At 31.5% G+C, this 13,401-nt stretch overlaps 1 protein-coding gene across 2 annotated transcripts in view; it reads right to left on the bottom strand.

Moving 5' to 3' along the window:
• Nucleotides 1-721: 721 nt before the first annotated feature.
• The window catches only part of syne1b (spectrin repeat containing, nuclear envelope 1b), a 394,236-nt gene continuing 381,556 nt past the window's right edge, over nt 722-13,401 (bottom strand). For both annotated transcript variants that reach the window (XM_056296155.1, XM_056296154.1), the window contains one exon: nt 722-1,037. In XM_056296155.1, coding sequence (XP_056152130.1) covers nt 791-1,037 — 247 coding nt within the window. In that variant the 3' untranslated portion in view covers nt 722-790. The remainder of the gene's footprint in view (nt 1,038-13,401) is intronic.

Here is a 13,401-nt window from a genome sequence, read left to right on the forward strand (position 1 = left end):
AGAGAGTAGATAGATAAAGTAGAGATAGAGTAGATAGATAAAGTAGGTAGGTAAAGTAGAGATAAAGTAGAGATAGAGTAGGTAGATAAAGTAGAGATAAAGTAGGTAGGTAAAGTAGAGATAAAGTAGATAGATAAAGTAGAGATAGAGTAGGTACATAAAGTAGATAGATAAAGTAGAGATAGAGTAGGTAGATAAAGTAGAGATAGAGTAGGTAGATAAAGTAGAGATAGAGTAGATAGATAAAGTAGAGATAAAGTAGGTAGGTAAAGTAGAGATAGAGTAGGTAGATAAAGTAGATAGACAAAGTAGAGATAGAGTAGGTAGATAAAGTAGATAGATAAAGTAGAGATAGAGTAGGTAGATAAAGTAGATAAAGTAGAGATAGAGTAGATAGATAAAGTAGAGATAGAGTAGGTAGATAAAGTAGATAGACAAAGTAGAGATAGAGTAGGTAGATAAAGTAGATAGATAAAGTAGAGATAGAGTAGGTAGATAAAGTAGATAAAGTAGAGATAGAGTAGATAGATAAAGTAGATAAAGTAGAGATAGAGTAGATAGATAAAGTAGAGATAGAGGCTCTGCCTCTGCATTCAAAACAAACTAGATGCAAGTTCACCTTTTCTAACAGACCACATGACCTGTCCACAATCCACTTCCTGTTCAAACTGATGTTAAATAGAAAGCATACTGTGATACCCCCCCCCCCAGCCCACCGTGGTGGTCTGGCTCACACCGTGGTGGTCTGGCTCACACCGTGGCGGTCTGGCTCACACCATGGTGGTCTGGCTCACACCGGCGGTGGTCCATTGGTGTAGCTGAGCATGGGGTAAAAGGAATGAACAAAGTTGTTTGTGTGAGCGCAGGTGTAGTCTTCCTCCGACAGGGGCAGTACACAGGCTAAACCCAACAGCAGCAGCAGGAAAAGCTGCAGCGGCAGCGCCACCCACAGGACACGACGCACAAACGAGTGGCTACGGTCTGAAGGCGTCTCCAAGTCAGAACGGGAGGAACCGGACCCAACGCCGCTGTGAGACCTACACACACACACACACACACACACACACACACACACACACACACACACACACACACACACACAGAGGAACAGACAGGGGAAGACAGACAGGGGAAGACAGACAGGGGAAGAGAGACAGGGGAAGACAGACAGCGGAAGAGAGACAGGGGAAGACAGACAGAGGAAGACAGACAGGGGAAGAGAGACAGGGGAAGACAGACAGGGGAAGACAGACAGGGGAAGACAGACAGAGGAAGACAGACAGGGGAAGAGAGACAGGGGAAGACAGACAGGGGAAGACAGACAGGGGAAGAGAGACAGGGGAAGAGAGACAGGGGAAGACAGACAGGGGAAGACAGACAGGGGAAGACAGACAGAGGAAGACAGGGGAAGACAGACAGAGGAAGACAGACAGGGGAAGACAGACAGGGGAAGAGAGACAGGGGAAGACAGACAGGGGAAGAGAGACAGAGGAAGACAGACAGGGGAAGACAGACAGAGGAAGACAGACAGGGGAAGAGAGACAGGGGAAGACAGACAGGGGAAGACAGACAGAGGAAGACAGACAGGGGAAGACAGACAGGGGAAGAGAGACAGGGGAAGAGAGACAGGGGAAGACAGACAGAGGAAGACAGACAGGGGAAGACAGACAGAGGAAGACAGGGGAAGACAGACAGAGGAAGACAGACAGGGGAAGACAGACAGGGGAAGAGAGACAGGGGAAGACAGACAGGGGAAGACAGACAGAGGAAGACAGACAGGGGAAGACAGACAGAGGAAGACAGACAGGGGAAGAGAGACAGGGGAAGACAGACAGGGGAAGACAGACAGGGGAAGAGAGACAGGGGAAGACAGACAGAGGAAGACAGACAGAGGAAGACAGGGGAAGACAGACAGAGGAAGACAGCAGAACAGACTTAGATGTTCTGACACTGGAGGAGTATTGTGTCATCACAGCATCAGGTTTTAACAGTAGCCTGACATGAGGCTCCCATTCACTGTGAGCTCAACAGTCTGATGTCATGAACAACCCCACATAAACCCCTCATAGACCCCTCATGAACCCCTCATAGACCCCACATAGACCCTCATAAACCCCTCATAGACCCTCATAAACCCCACATAAACCCTCATAAACCCCACATAAACCCTCATAAACCCCTCATAGAACCCTCATGAACACCTCATAGACCCCTCATAAACCCCTCATAGACCCCTCATAAACCCCTCGTAGACCTCACATAAACCCCTCATGGACCCCTCATAGACCCCACATAAACCCCTCATAGACCCTCATAAACCCCTCATAGACCCTCATAAACCCCTCATAGACCCTCATGAACCCCTCATAAACCCCTCATAGACCCTCATGAACCCCTCATAGACCCCTCATGAACCCCTCATGAACCCCTCATAAACCCCTCATAGACCCCTCATAAACCCCTCGTAGACCCCACATAAACCCCTCATGGACCCCTCATAGACCCACATAAACCCCTCATAGAACCCTCATGAACCCCTCATAGAACCCTCATGAACTCCTCATAGACCCTCATAAACCCCTCATAGACCCCTCATAAACCCCTCGTAGACCCCACATAAACCCCTCATGGACCACTCATAGACCCCAGATAAACCCCTCATAGACCCTCATAAACCCCTCATAGACCCTCATGAACCCCTCATAAACCCCTCATGAACCCCTCATAGACCCTCATGAACCCCTCATAGACCCCTCATAGACCCCTCATGAACCCCTCATAAACCCCTCGTAGACCCCTCATGGACCCCTCATAGACCCACATAAACCCCTCATAGACCCTCATAAACCCCTCATAGTCCCTCATGAACCCCTCATAGACCCCTCATAAACCCCTCATGAACCCCTCATAGACCCCTCATGAACCCCTCATGAACCCCTCATAGACCCCTCATGAACCCCTCATAGACCCCTCATAAACCCAGCCTCTCATACAGTATATAAATAGTACATAAACCCCAGCCTCTCATACAGTATATATATAGTACACAAACCCCAGCCTCTCATACAGTGCCATATGTACTTTATCTGTTTTATCATACAGTACCATGTGTACTTTATCTGTATTTTATCATATAGTATCATGTGTATTTTATCTGTATTTTATCTTACAGTACCATGTGTACTTTATCTGTATTTTATCTTACAGTACCATGTGTACTTTATCTGTATTTTATCATATAGTATCATGTGTATTTTATCGGTGTTTTATCTTACAGTATCATGTGTACTTTATCTGTGTTTTATCTTATAGTATCATGTGTACTTTATGTGTGTTTTATCTTATAGTATCATGTGTATTTTATCTGTGTTTTATCTTATAGTATCATGTGTACTTTATCTGTATTTTATCTTATAGTATCATGTGTATTTTATCTGTGTTTTATCTTATAGTATCATGTGTATTTTATCTGTGTTTTATCTTATAGTATCATGTGTACTTTATCTGTGTTTTATCTTATAGTATCATGTGTATTTTATCTGTGTTTTATCTTATAGTATCATGTGTGTTTTATCTTATAGTATCATGTGTATTTTATCTGTGTTTTATCATACAGTGTCCCATGTATTTTATCTGTGTTTTATCTTATAGTATCATGTGTACTTTATGTGTGTTTTATCATAGTGTCCTATGTATTTTATCTGTGTTTTATCTTATAGTATCATGTGTACTTTATCTGTGTTTTATCTTATAGTATCATGTGTATTTTATCTGTTTTATCATACAGTGTCCTATGTATTTTATCTGTGTTTTATCTTATAGTATCATGTGTACTTTATCTGTGTTTTATCTTACAGTATCATGTGTACTTTGTGTGTTTTATCTTATAGTATCATGTGTATTTTATCTGTGTTTTATCATACAGTGTCCTATGTATTTTATCTGTGTTTTATCTTATAGTATCATGTGTATTTTATCTGTGTTTTATCTTATAGTATCATGTGTGTTTTATCTGTGTTTTATCTTATAGTATCATGTGTATTTTATCTGTGTTTTATCTTACAGTATCATGTGTACTTTATCTGTGTTTTATCTTATAGTATCATGTGTACTTTATCTGTGTTTTATCTTATAGTATCATGTGTATTTTATCTGTGTTTTATCATACAGTGTCCTATGTATTTTATCTGTGTTTTATCTTATAGTATCATGTGTATTTTATCTGTGTTTTATCTTATAGTATCACGTGTATTTTATCTGTGTTTTATCTTATAGTATCATGTGTACTTTATCTGTGTTTTATCTTATAGTATCATGTGTATTTTATCTGTGTTTTATCTTATAGTATCATGTGTACTTTATCTGTGTTTTATCTTATAGTATCATGTGTATTTTATCTGTGTTTTATCTTATAGTATCATGTGTGTTTTATCTTATAGTATCATGTGTATTTTATCTGTGTTTTATCTTATAGTATCATGTGTATTTTATCTGTGTTTTATCTTATAGTATCATGTGTACTTTATCTGTGTTTTATCTTATAGTATCATGTGTATTTTATCTGTGTTTTATCTTATAGTATCATGTGTGTTTTATCTTATAGTATCATGTGTATTTTATCTGTGTTTTATCTTATAGTATCATGTGTGTTTTATCTTATAGTATCATGTGTATTTTATCTGTGTTTTATCTTATAGTATCATGTGTATTTTATCTGTGTTTTATCTTATAGTATCATGTGTACTTTATCTGTGTTTTATCTTATAGTATCATGTGTATTTTATCTGTGTTTTATCTTATAGTATCATGTGTGTTTTATCTTATAGTATCATGTGTATTTTATCTGTGTTTTATCATACAGTGTCTCATGTATTTTATCTGTGTTTTATCTTATAGTATCATGTGTACTTTATCTGTGTTTTATCATAGTGTCCTATGTATTTTATCTGTGTTTTATCTTATAGTATCATGTGTATTTTATCTGTTTTATCATACAGTGTCCTATGTATTTTATCTGTGTTTTATCTTATAGTATCATGTGTACTTTATCTGTGTTTTATCTTATAGTATCATGTGTACTTTACGTGTGTTTTATCTTATAGTATCATGTGTATTTTATCTGTGTTTTATCATACAGTGTCCTATGTATTTTATCTGTGTTTTATCTTATAGTATCATGTGTATTTTATCTGTGTTTTATCTTATAGTATCATGTGTATTTTATCTGTGTTTTATCTTATAGTATCATGTGTATTTTATCTGTGTTTTATCTTATAGTATCATGTGTACTTTGTGTGTTTTATCTTATAGTATCATGTGTATTTTATCTGTGTTTTATCATACAGTGTCCTATGTATTTTATCTGTGTTTTATCTTATAGTATCATGTGTATTTTATCTGTGTTTTATCTTATAGTATCATGTGTAGTTTATCTGTATTTTATCTTATAGTATCATGTGTACTTTATCTGTATTTTATCATATAGTATCATGTGTACTTTATCTTATAGTATCATGTGTATTTTATCTGTGTTTTATCTTATAGTATCATGTGTACTTTATCTGTGTTTTATCTTATAGTATCATGTGTATTTTATCTGTGTTTTATCTTATAGTATCATGTGTGTTTTATCTTATAGTATCATGTGTATTTTATCTGTGTTTTATCATACAGTGTCTCATGTATTTTATCTGTGTTTTATCTTATAGTATCATGTGTACTTTATCTGTGTTTTATCATAGTGTCCTATGTATTTTATCTGTGTTTTATCTTATAGTATCATGTGTATTTTATCTGTTTTATCATACAGTGTCCTATGTATTTTATCTGTGTTTTATCTTATAGTATCATGTGTACTTTATCTGTGTTTTATCTTATAGTATCATGTGTACTTTATCTGTGTTTTATCATAGTGTCCTATGTATTTTATCTGTGTTTTATCTTATAGTATCATGTGTATTTTATCTGTTTTATCATACAGTGTCCTATGTATTTTATCTGTGTTTTATCTTATAGTATCATGTGTACTTTATCTGTGTTTTATCTTATAGTATCATGTGTACTTTACGTGTGTTTTATCTTATAGTATCATGTGTATTTTATCTGTGTTTTATCATACAGTGTCCTATGTATTTTATCTGTGTTTTATCTTATAGTATCATGTGTATTTTATCTGTGTTTTATCTTATAGTATCATGTGTATTTTATCTGTGTTTTATCTTATAGTATCATGTGTATTTTATCTGTGTTTTATCTTATAGTATCATGTGTACTTTGTGTGTTTTATCTTATAGTATCATGTGTATTTTATCTGTGTTTTATCATACAGTGTCCTATGTATTTTATCTGTGTTTTATCTTATAGTATCATGTGTATTTTATCTGTGTTTTATCTTATAGTATCATGTGTAGTTTATCTGTATTTTATCTTATAGTATCATGTGTACTTTATCTGTATTTTATCATATAGTATCATGTGTACTTTATCTTATAGTATCATGTGTATTTTATCTGTGTTTTATCTTATAGTATCATGTGTACTTTATCTGTGTTTTATCTTATAGTATCATGTGTATTTTATCTGTGTTTTATCTTATAGTATCATGTGTGTTTTATCTTATAGTATCATGTGTATTTTATCTGTGTTTTATCATACAGTGTCTCATGTATTTTATCTGTGTTTTATCTTATAGTATCATGTGTACTTTATCTGTGTTTTATCATAGTGTCCTATGTATTTTATCTGTGTTTTATCTTATAGTATCATGTGTATTTTATCTGTTTTATCATACAGTGTCCTATGTATTTTATCTGTGTTTTATCTTATAGTATCATGTGTACTTTATCTGTGTTTTATCTTATAGTATCATGTGTACTTTATGTGTGTTTTATCTTATAGTATCATGTGTATTTTATCTGTGTTTTATCATACAGTGTCCTATGTATTTTATCTGTGTTTTATCTTATAGTATCATGTGTATTTTATCTGTGTTTTATCTTATAGTATCATGTGTATTTTATCTGTGTTTTATCTTATAGTATCATGTGTATTTTATCTGTGTTTTATCTTATAGTATCATGTGTACTTTGTGTGTTTTATCTTATAGTATCATGTGTATTTTATCTGTGTTTTATCATACAGTGTCCTATGTATTTTATCTGTGTTTTATCTTATAGTATCATGTGTACTTTATCTGTGTTTTATCTTATAGTATCATGTGTATTTTATCTGTGTTTTATCTTATAGTATCATGTGTACTTTATCTGTGTTTTATCTTATAGTATCATGTGTATTTTATCTGTGTTTTATCTTATAGTATCATGTGTGTTTTATCTTATAGTATCATGTGTATTTTATCTGTGTTTTATCATACAGTGTCTCATGTATTTTATCTGTGTTTTATCTTATAGTATCATGTGTACTTTATCTGTGTTTTATCATAGTGTCCTATGTATTTTATCTGTGTTTTATCTTATAGTATCATGTGTATTTTATCTGTTTTATCATACAGTGTCCTATGTATTTTATCTGTGTTTTATCTTATAGTATCATGTGTACTTTATCTGTGTTTTATCTTATAGTATCATGTGTACTTTATGTGTGTTTTATCTTATAGTATCATGTGTATTTTATCTGTGTTTTATCATACAGTGTCCTATGTATTTTATCTGTGTTTTATCTTATAGTATCATGTGTATTTTATCTGTGTTTTATCTTATAGTATCATGTGTATTTTATCTGTGTTTTATCTTATAGTATCATGTGTATTTTATCTGTGTTTTATCTTATAGTATCATGTGTACTTTGTGTGTTTTATCTTATAGTATCATGTGTATTTTATCTGTGTTTTATCATACAGTGTCCTATGTATTTTATCTGTGTTTTATCTTATAGTATCATGTGTACTTTATCTGTGCTTTAACTTATAGTATCATGTGTATTTTATCTGTGTTTTATCTTATAGTATCATGTGTATTTCATCTGTGTTTTATCTTATAGTATCATGTGTACTTTATCTGTGTTTTATCTTATAGTATCATGTGTACTTTGTGTGTTTTATCTTATAGTATCATGTGTAGTTTATCTGTGTTTTATCTTATAGTATCATGTGTATTTTATCTGTGTTTTATCTTATAGTATCATGTGTATTTTATCTGTGTTTTATCTTATAGTATCATGTGTATTTTATCTGTGTTTTATCATACAGTGTCCCATGTATTTTATCTGTGTTTTATCTTATAGTATCATGTGTACTTTATCTGTGTTTTATCTTATAGTATCATGCGTACTTTATCTGTGTTTTATCTTATAGTATCATGTGTATTTTATCTGTGTTTTATCTTATAGTATCATGTGTACTTTATCTGTGTTTTATCATAGTGTCCTATGTATTTTATCTGTGTTTTATCTTATAGTATCATGTGTACTTTATCTGTGTTTTATCATAGTGTCCTATGTATTTTATCTGTGTTTTATCTTATAGTATCATGCGTACTTTATCTGTGTTTTATCTTATAGTATCATGTGTATTTTATCTGTGTTTTATCTTATAGTATCATGTGTATTTTATCTGTGTTTTATCATACAGTGTCCCATGTATTTTATCTGTGTTTTATCTTATAGTATCATGTGTATTTTATCTGTGTTTTATCTTATAGTATCATGTGTGTTTTATCTTATAGTATCATGTGTATTTTATCTGTGTTTTATCTTATAGTATCATGTGTATTTTATCTGTGTTTTATCTTATAGTATCATGTGTACTTTATCTGTGTTTTATCTTATAGTATCATGTGTATTTTATCTGTGTTTTATCTTATAGTATCATGTGTGTTTTATCTTATAGTATCATGTGTATTTTATCTGTGTTTTATCATACAGTGTCTCATGTATTTTATCTGTGTTTTATCTTATAGTATCATGTGTACTTTATCTGTGTTTTATCATAGTGTCCTATGTATTTTATCTGTGTTTTATCTTATAGTATCATGTGTATTTTATCTGTTTTATCATACAGTGTCCTATGTATTTTATCTGTGTTTTATCTTATAGTATCATGTGTACTTTATCTGTGTTTTATCTTATAGTATCATGTGTACTTTACGTGTGTTTTATCTTATAGTATCATGTGTATTTTATCTGTGTTTTATCATACAGTGTCCTATGTATTTTATCTGTGTTTTATCTTATAGTATCATGTGTATTTTATCTGTGTTTTATCTTATAGTATCATGTGTATTTTATCTGTGTTTTATCTTATAGTATCATGTGTATGTTATCTGTGTTTTATCTTATAGTATCATGTGTACTTTGTGTGTTTTATCTTATAGTATCATGTGTATTTTATCTGTGTTTTATCATACAGTGTCCTATGTATTTTATCTGTGTTTTATCTTATAGTATCATGTGTATTTTATCTGTGTTTTATCTTATAGTATCATGTGTAGTTTATCTGTATTTTATCTTATAGTATCATGTGTACTTTATCTGTATTTTATCATATAGTATCATGTGTACTTTATCTTATAGTATCATGTGTATTTTATCTGTGTTTTATCTTATAGTATCATGTGTACTTTATCTGTGTTTTATCTTATAGTATCATGTGTATTTTATCTGTGTTTTATCTTATAGTATCATGTGTGTTTTATCTTATAGTATCATGTGTATTTTATCTGTGTTTTATCTTATAGTATCATGTGTATTTTATCTGTGTTTTATCTTATAGTATCATGTGTATTTTATCTGTGTTTTATCTTATAGTATCATGTGTGTTTTATCTTATAGTATCATGTGTATTTTATCTGTGTTTTATCTTATAGTATCATGTGTATTTTATCTGTGTTTTATCTTATAGTATCATGTGTACTTTATCTGTGTTTTATCTTATAGTATCATGTGTATTTTATCTGTGTTTTATCTTATAGTATCATGTGTGTTTTATCTTATAGTATCATGTGTATTTTATCTGTGTTTTATCTTATAGTATCATGTGTGTTTTATCTTATAGTATCATGTGTATTTTATCTGTGTTTTATCTTATAGTATCATGTGTATTTTATCTGTGTTTTATCTTATAGTATCATGTGTACTTTATCTGTGTTTTATCTTATAGTATCATGTGTACTTTATCTGTGTTTTATCTTATAGTATCATGTGTACTTTATGTGTGTTTTATCTTATAGTATCATGTGTATTTTATCTGTGTTTTATCATACAGTGTCCTATGTATTTTATCTGTGTTTTATCTTATAGTATCATGTGTATTTTATCTGTGTTTTATCTTATAGTATCATGTGTATTTTATCTGTGTTTTATCTTATAGTATCATGTGTATTTTATCTGTGTTTTATCTTATAGTATCATGTGTACTTTGTGTGTTTTATCTTATAGTATCATGTGTATTTTATCTGTGTTTTATCATACAGTGTCCTATGTATTTTATCTGTGTTTTATCTTATAGTATCATGTGTACTTTATCTGTGCTTTAACTTATAGTATCATGTGTATTTTATCTGTGTTTTATCTTATAGTATCATGTGTATTTTATCTGTGTTTTATCTTATAGTATCATGTGTACTTTATCTGTGTTTTATCTTATAGTATCATGTGTACTTTGTGTGTTTTATCTTATAGTATCATGTGTAGTTTATCTGTGTTTTATCTTATAGTATCATGTGTATTTTATCTGTGTTTTATCTTATAGTATCATGTGTATTTTATCTGTGTTTTATCTTATAGTATCATGTGTATTTTATCTGTGTTTTATCATACAGTGTCCCATGTATTTTATCTGTGTTTTATCTTATAGTATCATGTGTACTTTATCTGTGTTTTATCTTATAGTATCATGCGTACTTTATCTGTGTTTTATCTTATAGTATCATGTGTATTTTATCTGTGTTTTATCTTATAGTATCATGTGTACTTTATCTGTGTTTTATCATAGTGTCCTATGTATTTTATCTGTGTTTTATCTTATAGTATCATGTGTACTTTATCTGTGTTTTATCATAGTGTCCTATGTATTTTATCTGTGTTTTATCTTATAGTATCATGCGTACTTTATCTGTGTTTTATCTTATAGTATCATGTGTATTTTATCTGTGTTTTATCTTATAGTATCATGTGTATTTTATCTGTGTTTTATCATACAGTGTCCCATGTATTTTATCTGTGTTTTATCTTATAGTATCATGTGTACTTTATCTGTGTTTTATCTTATAGTATCATGCATACTTTATCTGTGTTTTATCTTATAGTATCATGTGTATTTTATCTGTGTTTTATCTTATAGTATCATGTGTACTTTATCTGTGTTTTATCAGTGTCCTATGTATTTTATCTGTGTTTTATCTTATAGTATCATGTGTACTTTATCTGTGTTTTATCATAGTGTCCTATGTATTTTATCTGTGTTTTATCTTATAGTATCATGCGTACTTTATCTGTGTTTTATCTTATAGTATCATGTGTATTTTATCTGTGTTTTATCTTATAGTATCATGTGTACTTTATCTGTGTTTTATCTTATAGTATCATGTGTATTTTATCTGTGTTTTATCTTATAGTATCATGTGTATTTTATCTGTGTTTTATCTTATAGCATCATGTGTATTTTATCATACAGTGTCCCATGTATTTTATCTGTGTTTTATCTTATAGTATCATGTGTATTTTATCTGTTTTATCATACAGTGTCCTATGTATTTTATCTGTGTTTTATCTTATAGTATCATGTGTATTTTATCTGTGTTTTATCTTATAGTATCATGTGTGTTTTATCTGTGTTTTATCTTATAGTATCATGTGTATTTTATCTGTGTTTTATCTTATAGTATCATGTGTACTTTATCTGTGTTTTATCTTATAGTATCATGTGTACTTTATCTGTGTTTTATCTTATAGTATCATGTGTATTTTATCTGTGTTTTATCATACAGTGTCCTATGTATTTTATCTGTGTTTTATCTTATAGTATCATGTGTATTTTATCTGTGTTTTATCTTATAGTATCACGTGTATTTTATCTGTGTTTTATCTTATAGTATCATGTGTACTTTATCTGTGTTTTATCTTATAGTATCATGTGTATTTTATCTGTGTTTTATCTTATAGTATCATGTGTACTTTATCTGTGTTTTATCTTATAGTATCATGTGTATTTTATCTGTGTTTTATCTTATAGTATCATGTGTGTTTTATCTTATAGTATCATGTGTATTTTATCTGTGTTTTATCTTATAGTATCATGTGTATTTTATCTGTGTTTTATCTTATAGTATCATGTGTACTTTATCTGTGTTTTATCATAGTGTCCTATGTATTTTATCTGTGTTTTATCTTATAGTATCATGTGTACTTTATCTGTGTTTTATCTTATAGTATCATGTGTATTTTATCTGTGTTTTATCTTATAGTATCATGTGTATTTTATCTGTGTTTTATCTTATAGTATCATGTGTATTTTATCTGTGTTTTATCATACAGTGTCCCATGTATTTTATCTGTGTTTTATCTTATAGTATCATGTGTACTTTATCTGTGTTTTATCATAGTGTCCTATGTATTTTATCTGTGTTTTATCTTATAGTATCACGTGTACTTTATCTGTGTTTTATCTTATAGTATCATGTGTACTTTATCTGTGTTGCCTGTGACGTACTCAATGTAAACAAGATGTGAGTTCCACTTCCAGGGGACTGCATGGTGTTGTGTATTTTAAGGACAATGTGGCGTAAACACCTGACACCGGGAAACTACACTCACTGAGCAGGTTGCACAAATACACAATCACACAGTTTGGTCAGGGCACATACACACATATATACATATATGTACATACATACATATATGTACATGTAACTTTGTTAAAAGAAACAAGGGCAGGGAAAGTGCTGAACAAATATGGAGAAATAATCCAGTGAGTCAGTAAATCCTCTATGGGGCAGTACAAGCCTGTTTCATGCAGGAACAATCATGACTGCTTATGGCATCAAACAGGCTTGTACTGCCCCATAGAGGATTTACTGACCCACTGGATTTGACAGGTGTTATGACAGACACGCGTGGGGTGAGCTGACGGGTGTTCTGACAGAAGGCAGAAGTCATGCTGCAAGTAAGAGTCCATTCTTTACATGTTCTTACAGGTCCACTTGGATGGTTTTGGTTGTTTGGGAAAAAATGCAAAGCACACCAAGGCAAGCGCACAACAACTAGAACATAGTTTGTGATGGGGGATTCACGATATTCACTTTCAGTTCAATAATGATGAGTACTGACAATGTAATGAGGAGTACGGCTCACGTGTTGGACTTGAGGAAATAAGGGACGTTACAGAGGACTGTGAAGCTCACTGACACCTACCCACTGAGGACACACAAATCCCAGCCTGTTTTTATT

The sequence above is a fragment of the Lampris incognitus genome, chromosome 16, assembly GCF_029633865.1.
Source record: "Lampris incognitus isolate fLamInc1 chromosome 16, fLamInc1.hap2, whole genome shotgun sequence".
NCBI classification, from domain to species: domain Eukaryota; kingdom Metazoa; phylum Chordata; class Actinopteri; order Lampriformes; family Lampridae; genus Lampris; species Lampris incognitus.